The following is a 19,621-nucleotide window of genomic DNA, read 5'->3' as shown; positions in this document are numbered from 1 at the left end:
TAATAATACAAAAAAATAATATTAATTATAATAATTGAGATAAAGAACATACATTACATTCTGTACTTGCATGTTGTCTCTGTTTTCTATCTGTCTAAGATGCTTTCTTTCATAATAAAGTGTATAACATCCCCTCTCTCTTCTTGTGTACTTGGTCATTCTGCTGTCATTAGAAAGGTCTGAAATAGTGGAGCAACCCCTCATGTTAAATCTAATGTACTCTCAGATATCATGCCAAATAAAAAAAAGTATCTTCTTCAGCTATCAAACTCAGCGGAGATTCTTAAACTAACACTGCTTGATAGTTCTGTAGATGTGTATCTATGCATCCAGCATCGCATAGACAACTTAGAGTCTCAGACGACTACATGTTTTTGAGATTTATCCTTTTGAATATTCCTGAGACCAAGAATCTGCGACACAAGGACAAGTGGCATGTTAATGTGCCGACTCTAGCATGCTGTGTCCTGGATGATGAGTGTTAGTAATTGGTGGGTCTGTGCTGAGGGGCATGTGAGGCTTCATCTTCTTCTTTGGGATGGGAGGCTGCGTGTTAGTAGAGCATCTAACCTTAACAAAGTGCACCAATATTCCCAGAGTTTAAATCTCTCTGCTCTAGATTCTGTTCCTCCAAAGCTTTCAATACAAAGGTTTGTCTATGGTGTGTGTGTGTGTGCTTGTGTGTGTGTGCGTGCGTGTGCGTGCGTGTGCGTGTGTGTGTGTGTGTGTGTGTGTGTGTGTGTGTGTGTGTGTGTGTGTGTGTGCGTGCATGTGTCAGGAAGGCTGCCAGGGGAAATGAGTAAAACCTCCAAAACTAACAGAGGTGCCTTCAGAGCGAGAACACAGAGCGCCTTGACACCAGCAGAACGCAGCACACTTCCACCTTTATGCACTTTATATATTCAGGCAACCCGCATATGCTTGTGCACAGACACACACACAGCAGAATGTAAAACACATGTACATGTACAACCATTCATACACACAAGCTTCAGTACATACGCCTCCAACGACACACAGGACTTTAAAAAACACTCAAAGACCGAGGTGCTCCGGCATAAACCCCTGGTCCTTGAGGGCAAACTTTAGCCCTCTGTTCACCATCCTCTCCTCCCCCCACAAACACTCATACACACACATATGACCTGTCTTTCCTGCCCTTGTAAACCAGGAGAGGAAACCCCCCCTCCCCTTGCTACCATGCATACGGCCTCAGGATCACAGGAGGCGATTGTACTGCTGAGCTGCAAGCAATGAGGCTCAATTACGCAATTCTCAGAAACAAATTAGACGAAAGCACTCCTGATGTCAGTGATTATGCGTGTGTGTGCGTGTGCGTGTGCGTGTGTGTGTGTGCGCGTGCGTGTGTGTGTGTGCGTGTGCGTGTGTTTAAAGGGGACTAAAAAAAATATGCTATACAAAGAAAACATGAGGGAGCACTCAATTCATTTTACGGACACCTTTGACATGCACACGCGCTAACATTACAGACCTTGCTTTGTTTAACTGCATTGTGAGGACAAGCCCAACACTACAATGACTCCCTTGTGTCCACACTGATTGATACCTTGGGCTGGAACCGGCAGAATTTGGTTTTAGCTTAGCATAAAGTCTAAAAGCTGTGAAAACTGCTAAATTGTATAGACTGAATGAGTGTGGATGAGCTGCTGTTACCTCACCCATCGGTTTAAGGACTGCCGATAGACTGCCGATAGGCCTTGAGTCGGCCATCTTGGTTTTGCAGTCTGAAGTGAGGAGTCATATTTGGATTGGAGGTGGGCCTTTAGCTGTGGTAATGACAGGTAGCCACGCCCTATGGCATACCATGCTTTTAATTGGCTATTTCTAAGGTCTGTGTAAAGTGCAGAAAAAATGTGTTCGGGGGTGAAGAAATGTTGAATGATACAAAGACTGCAAAGGATATCAAATAAGTTTCAAAATCATGAAAAAGAGAGCAGTAATCTCTACTCTAGGGCGCCAACCAGCTGCTCTCAAGTGTGATCAATCATCTCTACAGTGGGGGGGTCCAGTCTTTCTTAAATTGCACAACTTTTCAGTATCTTATTGTTCCTGAAACATATTGCAGGCATTAAATTTTACTATTTTAGGTACACCTTGCTAGTCCCAGGATTGCCCCCCTTTAGCCTACAGAACTGTAGATTTATACTTCTGCGTCGTCCCTACGCAGCAGACATGAGCATCACATTCTTGTGCGTTGATGTGTCCATGTCGCGCAGCAATTCTCTGCTGAATCACCTGAGGGCAGTGTGGTCTCTCTTACCACTTTTCAACCAAGGCAGTTTCCGGGCCAGTTGGGAGCCGGCGCTCAATTGAGAACCGGGAAAACCGGTTCCAGAGCGGCTCCAACTCTTTGCTGGTCTAGAACCGCGAACCGCTTATGTCAGGGGCGGGGGATGATGTTGCCGTGATCAAAAACACAAACCAAATGTGTTTTTCCTCCATTGTACTGCAGCGAAAAAATAAAAGAGACTAATGGATTCTGATGCAAAGCAGTGATCGGCCGAGGAGACAAGCCGCCATTGTCCACCATTGTTGTTGTTGTGAGGGACAGTTTGCCATAGCGATGCTGGGAAAAGCGGTCACGTAAATCTGACGTCATGACGTGGCTCTTCCATGGGCTCCATCAGTGCGACCACAATCCCGGGAATACAACCCGTTTCTCGTTGGTCAAAAAGGTATATCATAGTTCGGTCTCCTGCTTACGGCCCCTCAACGATCTCTGTTTACTTTTCCACAGAGGTTCAGAGCATGTTATGTTAATCTACAGCTGATACATGTTGCTGTTTATCATACAGACATGATTACATGAAGAATAGACAGGAGGAGATGAAATACATGGCTGATGTGCGGCCAATGAGAGGCTGATGAGCGGCGATCCCGGCAGTGCTGTAAATGTGGGAAATACAATGCCGCCAAGCGGACCAATCACGTGGCTTGCGGTCCACGTTGATTCTACGGGTAATTACATTTTGGAGGAGCTGCACGTCAGCTACGTGCGCAGGCCGTACGCAGACCTTCGCCATAGGTTACGCCATCGATTGGACACAGAAGTACAAATCAGCCTTTAATTCTTCATGGCATTGATTCAACAAGGCGCTGGAAACAGTCCTCAGAGATTCTGGTCGTTTTGAAACGATAGCATCACGCGTTTGCTGCAGATTTGTCAGCTGCACATCCGTGAAGCTCACCTCCCATTCCAGGACCACCAATAATGTTCTTTGGCCTATGAATGACGAGGCTCAGGGAGTCGTTAGTCTAGTGTTTTAAAACCTGTCCTTCACGGACGAGTTTATTTTATGAGTGAGGACATGAACCTCCCATTTTAATACGATCTTTTAGTTTAGCTGTTCTTGTTAAAGTGTGTGGTACAACAGCATGCACATAAACAAAAACACCCATAACACACCTCCTCTTAACCTCTCTTCACAGTCACAAAGAGCCACATTTATGAAGCCCATGCAGGCAGGCCTTGGCCTTCACTGCTGGCTCTGTGTTCATTCAGCAGGAGACACTGTGGACTCTGTGAAGCACTCCATGAAAAGCCTGTTCTGTATGTGTGCATGTGTGTTCCTATGTTTTTGAGTCTGTGTGTGTGTGTGTGTGTGTGTGTGTGTGTGTGTGTGTGTGTGTGTGTGTGTGTGTGTGTGTGTGTGTGTGTGTGTGTGTGTGTGTGTGTGTGTGTGTGTGTGTGTGTGTGTGTGTGTGTGTGTGTGTGTGACACAGAGATGAGATAGAAGGTTTTAAGAGAAGCTTAATAACTGTGTGTTTGTTAGAAGACACCAAGTATTCCAACCCATAAGGAAAGTAAAATGTTAGTGCAGTGCCTGGAAGCGGGGAACACTGTTGACCAAGAGTCAATAAACCTGTGGAGGGTTTGAAATCCTTCCTCTGAGGGCTCTGAAATGATTTTATATTGGTTTGGGAACAGTAACACATGCACACCAAGACCCACAAAGTGTTCATTTATGTCAGTGTTACAGTTCAGTAAATACAAGACGGTGGAGGCTGATGTGGTTGCAAGAGTGCAGTTGTACACTTTGCTCTGGTGTCAAATGACTTTAAGTGTAACTCTATTCTTTACATGTTATTCTTCGCAGAACAGAGAAGTTCTGGTGCCCCCCAGAGCACCTTGTAATAGAGGTAGACGGGTTAATCAATCAGCTGATTCATCGGGCTGATTAATGGCATTTTTAAATAATCTACATGGGCACATAAAGAATAATATCTTCAGAAGATGCAGGCTGATGTTGAGCAAGGCTAGTGCTCCGCTTGAGTCCATTTCTCCATTCTGCACTTTACTGGCAGAGCTGTGGGAAACATGCCAACTTCTGATTTCACGTGATGTTACCTGAAGAAAAAGGTTAGACTTCATATTTTCCCAGAGCTTTCAGAGCTTGATTTATTTTAATTCAGCCACTCTAAACCAGGTTTATACTTCTGCACAGACCCTACGCAGCAGTGGCTGATGCAGACATGAGCCCCATACACTTGTGTGTGTTCACATTGCGCAGAAATACTCCGCCTAGACGCTCGAGGGCAGAGTGGTCTCTCCAATAGTCGGTCATCTGTTTTTGGCCGCGGTACGTTTTGTGTTTTGTATCAGAGCATGTTATGTTAATCTACAGCTGATACATGTTGCTGTTCATCATACAGACATGATTGCATGGATAGAGAGGAGACGTCGGAGGAGATGAAATGCGCTGCAATTTCAGAAGTGCTGTAAATGCAGGAAATACAATGCCATCAAGCGGACCAATCACAGGGCTTACAGTTCCCGTCGATTCGACGATGGGCTACCTTTAAGCCTGATTTATACTTCTTCGTCGAATCGACGGCGTAGCCTACGCCGGAGCGGACCTCACAAACGTCTTTAGACGATCATTAAATATCTGATGAGGATATTTTGAAATCTTAATAAAAACTAAACTAGTTTGCATTCCCAGGAACTCCCTCTGTGTTTCAACAGCTGTGTAAACTCCACAAACACTGACACGTTCAGCTGAAGGTCTCCAGTTTACAGGGTCACTTTTAAAACCGGAACACCAGGAGAGACGCATTCACGGTGGGTTTAGAAAAAACTACTGTTACAAGCTGCTAAATCAAGAGAATCACAGCTTCTTCTTTTGAAAAGTACACACACACATACAAAAAAGATAGAACAAATCAAAACTAATGAAAGAAAGAGAAATCAAGTGAATCACAGATGTGTGTGATGTTATTGTGGACGGTGGGTGGAATAAAAACACTGCAGGTAATCCACCAATCAGACACGTTCAGCATTGCAGGCCCTGCCCCCCAAAAGTCCCGGGACCTTTGAAAAGTACTACCCCTCAAGCAGGGGCTTTTTAGGGGGGATATTATCTACTGGGTCCACCGGTCAAAACGCACGTAGTTCTGGGGTAAAGTCCATAGTTTAGGGGTAAAGTTCCTGCGGTCGAAAAACGCCTAATGATCTAGAACTTGTCATGAGGTCATGTGTGGACAGGGATTATGCTCCCAGCTGTTGTGTAAATACACTTTCAGTTTGATAATGCTTCCACTGCTTACAAGCAAGGCGAGCTATTGTTCTGAGTCACTCACGTATCATGCTCCCTATAAGCCCTGAAGGAGAAATGCTGTTTTGGATGCAGGAAAACGAATGCATGCCACATTGTTTGTGAATAGTCACGGGACATTTATTTCCATGGCAGTATGGATGGAGATTAGTTCTGAAGGAGAGTTAAAGAGCACGTTCAGTTTTTCAATCTGCTAATTTAGCATCATGGACGTAGCCTAAAATTGTTTTAATATCAATTAATCAAATGTACATGTCAAGAGGTGAATTACTTTTTGGCCTGCTCTGATAAGTACATGTACCTCATCAAATCCTGGTCGGTTTTGTTTTAAAGGTACACAGGGTAGAAGTGTGAATATTTAGAGATATCTGGAAGTCAAAGGCTTTTTTAAACTCCATTAAAGCGGCTGAGCTGATAGAATAACTCCTTCTTTAACATCCCTTCTGATTTAAAAAGTTAAGAAGTGGTTTATATGGAATTTAATAATGTTTACAGACATGAACAGTTTATTTCATATTACTTTACTGTAAATTTAAAAGAGCATAAAACGTCTGATACAACTCCTACACAGTAGGTGGCGATAATACACTTAAAAACTGTGCCCCCGTCATATATGGAAAAAAGAAGCTTAACGTTAGCGCTCCGCATTGTGGGAACCAGTACGTGAGGGAGACTGGTCCGATGTATACTGAGAAATGTTCCTGAATCAGTACGACATCCGGGGAGTTTTGGCATACTGCAGATTTATCTCTAGTTCACATACTACATACTGAATTTTTGGCCAAATCAGTACGTACTGCTAGTAGAGTAGGCAGTTTTGAAAACAGCCATAGTCTAGATCAAAACACTCCCTTGCTCACCCCTCCCGTTGGTGAAGTTACGGTGGCCTGAGGGGACAAGAAGCTGCTGTATGATCCTCCATGTGTTAAGTTTCAATATCAAAAACATCTATCAATACAAATTATTTTCCACATAACAACAACCACTCTCTTCTACTTCTTCTTGTCTGTTCACTGCTCCTGTAAAAACATGGCGGTGGAAGATAGCGGCCCCCATGATTATACACTAATTCAAACATACTTGTTTTTTGTTCTGTTATGCTCCCTTTAAATAAACGGATGTACACTTAGAATGTACCAATATTCTAGTGAAGTTATTTGATTATACACTTCATTAAATATAAACAATTCATAAACAAAGAACAAATCCCCCATTCCAATTATCAAACAAACATCTCGATGGGTACAAACCCTCTGTAATGTTTACCATGTGAGTGAGACGCGTCTTTGAAAAGCTGCCATGTACAAAACACAACACTCTTTCCAAATGGGGAAAAACACTAACAAGAGAGCTACAGTGCAGAAGCATCTGTCTGTATAAACAGATTCAAACACACATGTGTGTGTATACGAGGCTGTTGGCAATGTTAGCAAACGCTCAAAAGACAGGAAAGAAGGAGAGATGGTTTAATATTGTGGTGCATTCTGTGCTAATAAGCAGTCTGAAGGTTTGTGGGAAAAACAGAGAGTGTGTTCACTTTAATATTTCCACACTGATGAGTAAAAACGTTGTTTTACTTAGACTTAGACCAAACTGAGAAATCACTCATGATGTTAACTTTCCTTTCCACCTTTATGTTACGATCGATTTAATGATGCTCAAGGGTGTGGAGTTTTTTTGTGTTTGTTGAAGATTTAATTTACTCTGACACAAGGATTAAAATATTTGAAGGACAAAACAACATTTCAAATGAAACTAGAATGAGCCTGAAGAAACTGCAGTGTGAGAGCTGGAAGAAGACGGGAGCTGCAAGCTTTCAGCACCTGAAGCTGCTGCCACTGACAGTCTGCAGCCTCTGGTGCTGCTCGAGTCTGTGCAGCATGCATTTTGCTTTTCCAGTTTTCAACAGGTATGGAGTCTCTCCTTCATGTTAAACAGCAACAACTGTTAATAATGTTAACTAAGGATGCACCGAAAAAACGGAAATGAGAAAACCAAGGCCAAAAACCGAAACACGGAAAGAAATTATAATGCCAATTATTAGTCCCATTGCATTTATGGCTATGACTGTGTACTAGGGATGTCAACAATCAATTAATCCACGATTGATTAATTGATTGTTAAGAACTTACTCGAACACATTTTTTTTGTTTCAATTTTCCATCACGTGGAACAAACATCATGTGGTCTTATATTTGGTTCAGCTATCAGGGAGGTGTTTTAAGTTTAAAGCATGTTTCAATATGAATCCGCTGACTGAAGGTGTTGCGCACAGCAGAGACGCTCAGCTGGGGGCTTCGGCTGAGTGACAGGTCCCCATGAACGCTTTTTTTCTCCACCTGCGGACTGATTATGACCTGGTTGCGTTCCCGGCTGCATCCCTACTGTGTACTAACCTCAGTTAAATCAAGGCAAGCGGGTTCTCTGCATCCATCGTGGCCTGGATCATTTCTCATGCGTGCTGCTTTATTCCCACATCCAAGTAATGATCTTTATAACGCAGATCAAGTGCAGTCGTGATGAAGTGCAGAGGATCTGAATAGATCTCAGTGAAACGTGTGCTGACAGACTCTAAGAGTGTACTTTTCATTGTTTCCACTCCGTGGTCCGTCTCAACCTCTTTGCTTAGAAGACGCTTTAGTGCTGCAATTAATTAGTGTGCACTCTCACACCAACTTCTGAAGATGTCAGGCAGTTTTGACCCTCTCATATTTTTATTATGGCCGCCTTCCCAAAGTCAACTAACACTTTTAATCTAAGGCTTGCTGATATTTAATATCCCCATTTGAAGTTTTTTATTTTATGTTACTTTATTGTATCTTCTTCCAAAAATCCCCACAAGGAATGGATCTTTCTTGAAGAGGAGGGGCTTACTTTCCATCAAACATTATAACATCCACATGTTGGTGTGAAAAATGCCTCATGTATAAATGCTTCTCTTGCAGCTTTGTTGTATATGTCTGTGCTACTTCCTCCACCTTTGTGTGTGTGTGTGTGTGTGTGTGTGTGTGTGTGTGTGTGTGTGTGTGTGTGTGTGTGTGTGTGTGTGTGTGTGTGTGTGTGTGTGTGTGTGTGTGTGTGTGTGTGTGTGTGTGTGTGTGTGTGTGCGCGTGTGTGTGTCTGTGTGTGTCTGTGCGTGTGGGGTAAGGTAGGACTCACTGTCTGTTGCTGTGCTGCCATTGGGCAGCGAGCCCAAATCAACAACCATGCCGTCCAGACAGACGTTGAGCTCTCCTCCCGCTACAACCGAGCCTTTGTTCTCCGTCTGTAGCACCAGACTCAACTGGACGTTCTCCACTAGAGGGGGGAGGAGGGACGACAGAGAGGATGAGTGGTGAGGAAGGTCGACGATGAAAGATGGTGGGGAGAGGGAGAAAGGTTGAGTCACAAAGAGGAAATCAGACATCCTCTGTTGATGCTCCAAAATGAGAAAACTGTGTGAACCCACAGCATCATATCATACACAGTGATAATGCTGAGCCGCGCTGCCGTCCATCTGTTTGTCACCACAAAAGGTAATAAGAGGAAAAACTGGACATCAGAGCAGAGCTGGTTTTTATCTTTGTTGATGCTTCCTGCTCTTTCAGAAACAGAGATGCCACCTCTGTGTCAGGAAGACTGTTACTGTTACTGTCACAGAAATGGATCACACCAGAACCGCCCACTAATAGTGAATGGATAGGCGATATGTGGAATATATGACTTTATCTGACTATGTGGAATAAAAAAAGCTGGAATTTTAAGTGAATTTTAACATTTATCCTTAATTACAGCTGTTTCTTCTCACTTCTATTTCTTCCTCTTCAAGCTGGGGTTGGTAGTCAGATTTAGATCCACTTTTTGTTATACTGGTTAAAATGATCTTTATGTCCTGATGGTAATCAATACATAATGTGTTCTTAAAAAAAGAGGTAAAGAAAGCCTCTATCTACAGCCGGAGTAAACCTGGGAAAACACCAACCAATCCCTGCCATCAGGAGCCAAATTATGAAACCAATCAAATTCCATCCTGCCGTTCTGCCCGCCTCCTGCAAAGCGTACATTTCATGTTTGTTTGTGTTTTTAACTTTCACTATGAGAATGTTTTGGTGTTTTCTTACCGCTGAGTGAGACATGAGTTGATGTAGTTCAAAACACAAACCATGTGCTGAGGACCGATTTTAAATCAGTCCCCATCATATGGTCGTGAATCAGCCGTGCTCGTGCATGTGAGCGGGGGCGTTGTTTTGGAGGAGCTCCGAGGGGGGGTTAGACAGAGTCCTGAGGAAATGCTATATTAAAATTCATGCTAGCTTTCCGTGACTACCAACCCTAGCTTTAAGGGGATGATCCCAACTAGCTATAGTCAGGAATTATCATCCAACCCTGACATCATGTGTTCATCATTTGATGGTAAATACATGATTGGAAGTGGACGTCTATAAACTGTAAAGCAATTGAGTAAGGTATCATGAGGATATTTCTACACATCTTGTAGACACTTTCTTGGTGATGAACTTATAAAAGAACAGACTCCCTGAGTTCAAAGAAGCAAAACCGTTTGATTTTTCACTGTAAGTCATTCTTGTCCTCTGGCCCTGGTGTCATTTTTTCAGTATACAGTGTAAACATGAAGGTCTAACCTTTCTACAAACTGTTAAGAAAAATGAAATGAACTTTCATGTTTTTTCTCTGTGAGCATGTCCTTACTCTTGCCGTCGTGGGTGCGCAGCGTGTCCAGCAGGTCTATGGTGGCGCTGCCCAGGAGCTCCTTCCTCAGGGTGTGGCAGCTCCACAGCTTCAGATCCAGACGACTCTGAGGCGTCACATTACTGGAAAAGGAGGGATTCATTTTATTTCACACAAATCTGACCTTTTTATTCCAGTCAAATCAATTCATATTTCAGTCATTGAAAATATCAAAACAGTCAAATAGGTCTACCAAAGTTTGTGGAATGTCTCTAAAGCAGGAAGCCGAACAAATCAAATGTTGAAGACCAGATTTCATGTCACTTTGGCCTGAAAATGACTTTATAAATTACAGTTTTTTTTCCCTCATGTTTTGTGCAGTAAATATTTGATAGCAAATTTAAATGCAACATTCACAAACATCAGGTTATCTAATCATAAATGTCTGAACATTTCCACATAATAAATGACAGAATGTGAAAAGGGGCAGTGTGTGTTTGTTTGCGTTCTTACAGGGTAAGGTCTTCATTCCACTGCAGCTCGAGGTGTCCACTGCGTTTGCCTGTTTTTTTGGTTTCACTGGTCAGGCCGTCAGCAGTCACCTCCACAAAGGAGTTGAGCCGAGAGTGACGGTTAGGCAGCTTGGGAGACTGGGGCTTCGCCGAAACCACTGAGCATGCAGACACACAAACAGAACAAGGATACTTTTGAAAGGGTTTGGTTTGCTACCGAGGGCACGGCAGCAGAAGCCTCATCTCCTTCTGTTTTGCTGAGTTTTCATTCAGGTTTTGAAAAGCTGGATGATGTCGTAAAGGAAAAAAAATAATTCAATCCGCAATTCTTCCGCTTTCTCACACATTATGAAATGTTCTATGTTGTCTCTGTTGCACTTTTGATCACTTGTGGTGAAGTGGTCCGGATCTTACAACCTCTGACTGTGTGAGGTGTGTGTCTTTCAGTGAGAGATGTTTGTGGCTTTAGGGGGATGCAGGTTATTTACTTTTTCTTTGGCTGGGGGGTTAAACTATGTCGACACATTTTACTGTAAAGACAGAAGTTCTAAGATAGCTTGCAGTGAAACACCCGGTGTGCACATAACTATCCTGTCTAACTGGGACAGTTTATAAAATGATTGTTCCACAGGGTTGGGCTAATAATGTAACCCTTTTTCATCCCTTTCTTTAGAGGGCAAAGCATCATTTTCTAAGGTGCCTGTCTTAACAGAATATTTCAGTTTACTGTTTCCAATCATGTCCAAAATATCTCCCTTCATATACCAGTGAAAAAACGGTTTCAGGATCATGCCACAAAAAGAAGAGTCTTCATCATGCTTCACTGTTTGAGACTGAGAGAAACTTAGTATCATATTTTCCCTGTCTACCATCAATCAATCCACTAATCAGCCACTTTAAAATCCTACTGCCCCTGGAAAAGATAACGTACACTATAAGGAGTTACTCTGTAACAACATCTGGGGTCCTTCTGTAAACTATCTAGAGGAGACGGACAAAGCACACCTGATGGAAGAACCTGGGGGTGAATAGATGCTCGAATACCAGACTGTGATGTAGGAACTTGAACACTTACTAACTCAAACTCCTGACTTAGTAAAAATAACTATTTTACTTGATTTTATTCTATTTAGAAACTTATTTGATATTGTATTATAATTATAATTATTATTATTATTAGACATAGTAGTAGTACAGGTAGTAGTATTATTACTTTGTTATTATTCTATTGTTATTACTAGTAATAATATTATTACGTTGTTATTATTTTACAATTATTACTACTAATGTTAGTATTACTTTGTTGTTTTATTTGTATTATTACTACTAATATTAGTACTACTTTGTTATTATTTATCATTACTAATATGTATATTATTATTACTGTTATTTTTTATTATTATTACTACTAATATTATTATTATATTATCCTCGTTATTATTTGTATTTTATTATTATTATCCTTACTATAATTAGTACTGTTATTATAAGAGATAGTTGTTGTAGTAGTAGTAGTAGTAATAATAGCAGTAGTAGTAGTAGTAGTAGTAGTATTACTTTATTATTATTTGTATTATTACTACTACTAATATTATTATTATGTTGTTATTATTTCTATTTTTTGAATACATTTATTTTTCTTTTTTCTGAGAGTCCTCCTGTGTGTATATGCAAGTTGTGTTTAGTTCTTTATGTCCTTTATTGCTTATCTGAGATTTTGTTGTGTTCTGAGTTAGTGTGCGCACACACACACACACGCATGCACACGCACACGCACACGCACACACACACACACACACGTGATGATATATGTGTATAATGTCTAACGTTGTTGTTTAAAATCAATAAAAACAGATAGACATTTTTCCCTCAAATGATGTTTTCTAATTTAATATTTAATTATTATAATGATTGTTAATATCAGCAGATATTTTGACTGTTTTCACAATCATAGTTTGGACTCTACAGAGAATGACCCTGCTCCCACTTAACCCAGCATGTGATTACTATGTTGCTCTGTGGGCATAACTTGGGTGTTGGTTGTGGGTACAAGCAAACAGACAAATACAAACATTGCCCTCTTGTGGAGGAAAAAAACCATCTGCATCATTCGTTCTAATGAAACTGGCCAAGAGGAAAATCCCTAAATGGTCACATTCAGGCCTCAGTGTTGAGGAGAGACCGGAGCGTGGGCACACTGGAAGGAAGCGTTCATACTGTAGACCTTTTTAAACTTTCTAACACTTCTAAAGAACTTTCCCTGCGTACATCAGAAACCTTCTGCAGTCTAACCTTTACTCACATGTCTTTCAGCTTCCTGATAAAAGGCACAGTAAGAATCTGAGTAACAGAATGCATGAACTGACTTCTGGTTTATAACTATGTGAAATGAGCCCTTTCCTCTTCCTCAAATGAACTATTCCTGGAAATGTAGCAGAGAATTTATGAAACTGTTTGACGCTCTACATTTCTCAATATTTCACAGAATCTTTGGATTCTCTGTGACTTTGGTTCAAGTCTACAGCGAGCTTAGACAGGCTTAGTGGTTTTGAATTCTTGCAGGCCTGCTGAGAATCTTGTTTCAGCATGTGTCAGTCATATGAGAGCTGATTCGTTCGTCCGGAATCAGATTTGGATTGTAGACTGAAGAGAACTGTACAGTGGCCCTGAGAGCACTAACACTGCAGGGGAACACTTCAAATGGAGAAAATGGAGTTCAGAGAGCATCTTCATCAAATTATGAACAGCATTTATGAAGCTACAGACAACAGAACAAACTGTGGATTAGTCAAGCAAACTAGAATTTATCGGGCTGGCTGTGTTTGATTTAGTTCTTTTGATGACTGTTTCTGGTTGAGTTGTGATTTTTGGTCGAGTTGCGTAGTCTGTTAAAGGCACAGTGGGAAACTTTCACATTATGCCGACTCTGGGGACCCCCTGAGATTAAACTGGCAGAGCTATTCTGGGATGAGGGCTGCACCTCCCATCACTCACTCACTTTAAGACTCTTACCAAAGTGTGAGAGTAGCTTATCGTTCATCACAAGTTTCATCAACTCTAACATCACAACAACAATAACACTTTCTAAACTCTGATTTATTGACGTTAGTTAGCATACGAAAGATGACGTACAGGTTTAACGTTACCCATCACAGCTCTGGTGTCATGATGTGAGCTCTGGTGTCGCAATAATTGTCAGAGTAACATACATATGCACACGGTTTAACTATTTAGTCCTCAAAGATCAGTGAAATATTCACATTAAATCATAGACATTTAGCTTTTTTAGCTAGCTGGTTGTAGAGTTTCTTCGTCTAAAACAATACTTCAACAGAAAACGTATGCCTGTTTGATAATCCTGCTCCAGTATCACTGATCAGGACAAAATATTATGTCAAAAGAAACTAATTTGAAGAACAAAAGCACCTCCTGCTAGCTAACTCACCTCTCACTGCCAAACTTCACCAGCAGAGCTCTAAACAGAGACACTTCAGGGTGAGAGACAAACATCCACTCTGCTTCTTTTACAGAAAATCCGACCCAGACACAGGCACTTAAATACAGTATATATTAGGGATGTAAATTTTAAGTATTCTCTGGGATCGTGTTTTTGAAATGTTGACAAACAGAAACCCAAGTTTAAAAAAAAAAAGTGAGTCAGGCAACTTTCTCAAACACACAGCTAATAAAGAAAGTGAACAGACTGTACAGTGAACGGGAGACAGGGAGGCGGGGCAGGGAAACAGCTGTGTGCAGGGAGAGGTGTGTGTGTGTGTGTGTGTGTGTGTGTGTGTGTGTGTGTGTGTGTGTGTGTGTGTGTGTGTGTGTGTGTGTGTGTGTGTGAGTGTGTGTGAGGTGCAAATAGCTAACCAAATGAAGGTAATTACAGGCACTATAATGAGGAAGTTAAAGTGCTATTAATATCAAAGACAAACATGGTGTTAGTGTTTGTGTTGTTGTGCATACTGTATGTTGTGTGTGTGTGATGTTGTTGTGTCCCTCAACATGCCTCTCTGGATGCGCTGATGCGTTCTGCATTTGTAAGTGTTTCCTTGGAACTCTCTGGGCCACCGCAGCATTCAGCCTGACAGAGTTTCCCAGAGAAAATCTTGTCTAAACTAGAAGTTGGATAAATGAATAATGACAGAGAACAAAGGCTTCTGTCTGAGCGTCTACTATCACAGACCAGATGTTAGCAGATCTGAGTCAGGATGATGATCTCTGAACTCACGAACATCTGGGAAGAAATGTGAGTCATCTGCAGCTCTCTGTAGAGGAGAAGTGACACAGAGAGGTTGGAGAGGGGCCAGATCAGCAGACATAAAGAGAGTGTGGGTGTGTGTGAGGGGGGGGACAGAGATTGAGAGCAGATCTGAGGGCGGTGAGAGCTCAAGCTTGTTTCAGTGAACAATGCTGGAGGTCAGTAATTGAGAGCGAAATAAGACAAGTGTAAGGAAAAGAGGAAACATGTTGGTTCATCCTGCACTTTATGCTAAGACTTGTATGATTAAACTGAGCTATCAAACGCAAAGAAAGGTTAGTTCGATTCCTCGTAGGGTATTTTCAAAGATTTTTCTGCCACTTCTATAAGTGGTGTCACTACTTTTTGGATTTTCAATCAAAAGTGAATGGAAATGATCCAAAGTGGCGGGTAGACACAGACAACAGCAGCGCCTCGTGACGTCATAGTGTACCTCTATGTTTCACTTCAGGACACACATTGGCCTGTGCCTCAGTCAGTCATAACAGACAAACAGACGTCACCATGAGGTAATATTTAGTCTTCCTGAGTTATGCAAACAATAAAAGTGAGGTTGTCTAAAAAACTGGTTTCTTAATGTGGCGGCCTTTTGCAAGTTAGGAAACTTGTTGTTGTAAAACACAACTCTGCCTCCTGATGACTCTTCTTCTTGTTTCTGTGTTTGACAGTTTCAGGTGAAACTTAATATTTTAAGAAACTCAAACATGTGGCCCTGGTTCAGCACCACACAAAAATAAAATACTGTAGCTTTATCACATGGTACAGTTACTTATCTTTTAAGGAGAAGCTTTGCAAACATACATGAATGTTCTAAAAACAATGATCTGTTGATTTTTAAGAATCAAACTTCATTGTTCTTACAGCAGCTTCACCTTTTAGTGCTGAGGAAACATTCAAAGGATTATTCATTTGAATCGAAGCCTTGAAAATAGAAAGTCAAGTCATGAACTTGGAGAATGGTTACTGCCTTAACCTCTATGTATCATGATAATGTTGCACCATTTGCTGAGATCGTAGGGTACCTATTTAGACTTCCAGTCAAAAGTTTAGAAACGCCTTCTCATTCAAGGGTTTGTATTTATTTGAATGATTGTAAACACTGTAGACTAATACTGAAGACATCAAAACTATGAAAGAACATATATGGAATTATTGAATGAAGATAAAAGTGTTAAACAAAGCAGAATATGTTTTATATTTTAGATTCTGTAAAGTAGCCCCCTTTTTCCTTCATGACAGCTTTGCACACTCATGGTATTCTCTCAGTCTGCTTCATGAAGTGGTCTCCTGGAATCAATCAATCTTTATTTGTATCGCGCCAAATCACAACAAATGTTATCTCAAGACGCTTTTACAAACAGAGCTGGTCTAGACCACTCTATGTCAAATTATGAACAGAGACCCAACTTCAAGACAGGGTAAGACTCAGTCTGACCCCACCTTAATCCACCATGAGCATTGCACATCGCAGTATTTAGCTAGTTACAGTGGCGAGGAAAAACTTCCTTTTAACAGGCAGGTTAATGGAATGGTTTCTAATGAACATGAGCCTTATCAAGAGTTCATTTGTAGAATGACTTGCCTTCTTAATGTGTTTGAGACCATCAGTTGTGTTGTTCAGAGGTAGGGTTAGTACACAATGGATAGCCCTATTTGACTACTGTTGTAATCCAGATTATGACAAAACCAGATTATTTCATAGTTTTGATGTCTTCAGTATTAATCTACAATGTTGAAAATAATTAAAATAAATAATAAAAACCATTGAATGAGAAGGTGTGTCCAAACTTTTGACTGGTAGTGTATATTAAAATGTAAAACTATGAAATGCGCAGTCTGACTCAGAAGAACACAAACGTACACAGTGCTTTAAAGTACATGAATCTAACTATCATTATTAGCTAGCTGAGTGTATGCTTAGTCATAAGAGTGATGCACACCAGACAATAACTACCTGACATTTACATTTAATACAGTCACAATATTCACACAGCAGGTGAAGACAGCTGTTATTACGCAGATCTGTTTTAAAGACAAGTTATGAGAAAAAGGTCTTATTTGGATTATTTGTGTTGTCCTGAACCTGATTCGTGCCAGGTAATTATTCATAATCATGTTCATTTTCCATGAATCCAATAACACATTACTGCTGTGATCAAAGTGGTTCAAGTGCTGGACGGAGAGAAGATGAATGCAGAAATTCTTGGGACTTTGTAGAGTTGATGTAAAAGTAGAGGTCATGGATAGATGATATGACAACATCACAATAAGCTGGACAGTCAGTGAACAATATGAAGTTCAGCTGGGTGATAAATTCATCAATTTGTTCAAAGAAATTTTTACGAACAATGTTTAAAGAAGCTGCTGTGGACGTGCCAGACTCCAGCTGCTACAACTACTAGTATCTGCCTCACCACTATCATCTCTCTCTCTCTCTCTCTCTCTCTCTCTCTCTCTCTCCATCTCCCTCTATCCCTCTCTCCAACACGGTCTCAGCAGATGTGTGTCTAACATGAGTCTGGTCCTGCTGGAGGTTTCTGCCTGTTAAAGGAAGTTTGTCCTTGCCACTGTAACTTGCTAAATTCTGCAAAGTGCTCTGCTCATGGTGGATTACGATGAGATCAGACTGAGTCCTGTCTGTAAGATGGGACTGGATCTTATCCTGTCTGGATGTTGGGTCCAGGGTTTACGTTAAACAGTATTTAGCGGCTATTAGCCGGTTTCACGTGCAGTTGTCCAGCATATAGAGACATCATCGGCCAAAATGTCTGGCAGTAAAAATACTAAATATAAATAACCATATTGTTCATAATTTAAGCTGGGGTTTTCCCTTTAAACTGCATGTGAAAGTGGACTAGTCTTATATTCAGAGCCTACACTTTTACAAAAGGTCTACTGTAAACTCTGGTTGGGTCTTTGTTAATGATAGAACATAGAGTACGGTCTAGACCTGCTCTGTTTGGAAAGAGTCTAAGGAGAACATTTGTTGGGATTTGGCGCTGTATAAATAAAGATTGACTGACTGAACAATGCTGAGGTCTTTCAATGATGCTTGGATTATACAGACTGCTGATTGCTTCTCTGAACCTAGAGTAACAAAGAGTTCTCTTCATACACAAATGTTAAATGTCATCATTGGGGCTTTTTCTAGGCTCCTCAGTTTGGATATGGTTCTGTTTTCCAGGGTTTGACTTTCAGGAACAACAGCTCTAAGTTGTTATGATGTGAGTATATCACACTGTGAGTTTCTAACATCATTATCACTAGTTTTGGACGGAATCATCCGACCCTCCTGTTAACCCACGTGAGCATCCTGATGATGCAGCTTTGCAAATGCAGGCTGGTAGAAAACAGAGACTTTATTGGTCCGGTGGAGGAGGAAACTGAAGATAGAAATATATAGTTCAGTGTTCAGTTTGTTTATCTCAAGCATCACTGATTGTGAATCATTCCAGAAGGTGTTGCCAAACATCACCAGACAGTGTTTACTTATAGTTCAGAATAATTTGCGGTCAAAATATGGATTCAAACTGTATCTCACACTATTTCATTTTCACTTCCAGAACCAACAGAGTTATCAAACTGTAGATATCATATCTGAATAAAACTTAAAAACAGAACACTGACTTTGTAAGCTGTGTAATGATTATAAAAATCTGCCCTGATCATCAGTTATGTGTGCAGAAAGCACAATCTGAATATAGTGTGTTAAGTAACTGGTGACCCGTCGCTTTCAGACAGGAAGAAGGTGAAATTGGGGTTTAATAAAGTTTCATACTTTCTTGGTATGATGGAGAGACAAAAACTGTGACATCATCAACATCATGTGCGTGTCCCAATATTCAAACCCATCATGCCATTTTTTGTATTGTGAATAAGTTGAGTTGACAAAAACGGAAAATTACCTTTCAAGATCAGCTGAGACTTCTCGGTGGTCTGGGCACTGCCAGGTCTGCTCACACTGGCAGCTGCCATGACCTCACAGCTCTGAAAACACACAGACACACACTTATTACAGCACATCACAACTTCAGAGCCAGGGCTGAGAGTCACAGGGTAACTCAAGACATCATACAATACCAACGATACATCACCCACGATAATGACAATATCAGACACAGCAAATCTGCAAGAATTTATAAATGACAAGACATGCACATAATGACAATGAAAAATGTGGGGTGCTGGTTTAGCTCAGTTGGTAGAGCAGGCGCCCCATGTACAGAGGCTATAGTCCTAGATGCAGTGGTTGCAGGATCAATTCCCAGCACCGACATTACTTGGTGCATGTCCACCCCAATCAGTCCCCACATTTCATCTCTCCCTTTTGAGCTGCCCCGTCTAATGAAGGCAAAAAGACCCCAAAACAAACTTTAAAAAATAATAATACAAATAAGAAATCAAACAGAAGATAAAGTGCAGGATGAATGTCGTTAGCACCACTGTGAGGAGTCATGATATAGTGACAGAGTGAGTCAAATCAGAAGTTAAATCTGTTTAGAGTGTCACATTATTTCTAAATTAAAATAAAGATGCTTTGCACAGGCGTAGGATGAAGACACATTACTGCATTGATATGATGCTCAAAGACAAAGATGACAGAG

At 41.0% G+C, this 19,621-nt stretch overlaps 1 protein-coding gene across 2 annotated transcripts in view; it reads right to left on the bottom strand.

Moving 5' to 3' along the window:
- wwp2 (WW domain containing E3 ubiquitin protein ligase 2) overlaps positions 1–19,621 on the bottom strand; it is a 67,914-nt gene that overhangs the window by 46,249 nt on the left and 2,044 nt on the right. For both annotated transcript variants that reach the window (XM_034685722.1, XM_034685723.1), the window contains exons 2-5: positions 18,923–19,004; positions 10,758–10,914; positions 10,266–10,387; positions 8,736–8,873 (exon numbers count right to left, since the gene is read on the bottom strand). In XM_034685722.1, the coding sequence (XP_034541613.1) occupies positions 8,736–8,873; positions 10,266–10,387; positions 10,758–10,914; positions 18,923–18,992 (487 nt within the window). In that variant the 5' untranslated portion in view covers positions 18,993–19,004. The remainder of the gene's footprint in view (positions 1–8,735; positions 8,874–10,265; positions 10,388–10,757; positions 10,915–18,922; positions 19,005–19,621) is intronic.

The sequence above is a fragment of the Notolabrus celidotus genome, chromosome 6 (assembly GCF_009762535.1).
Source record: "Notolabrus celidotus isolate fNotCel1 chromosome 6, fNotCel1.pri, whole genome shotgun sequence".
Taxonomy (NCBI): domain Eukaryota; kingdom Metazoa; phylum Chordata; class Actinopteri; order Labriformes; family Labridae; genus Notolabrus; species Notolabrus celidotus.
Note: the sequence above shows the minus strand (reverse complement) of the source record. Positions and strands in the feature narration are given on the sequence as shown.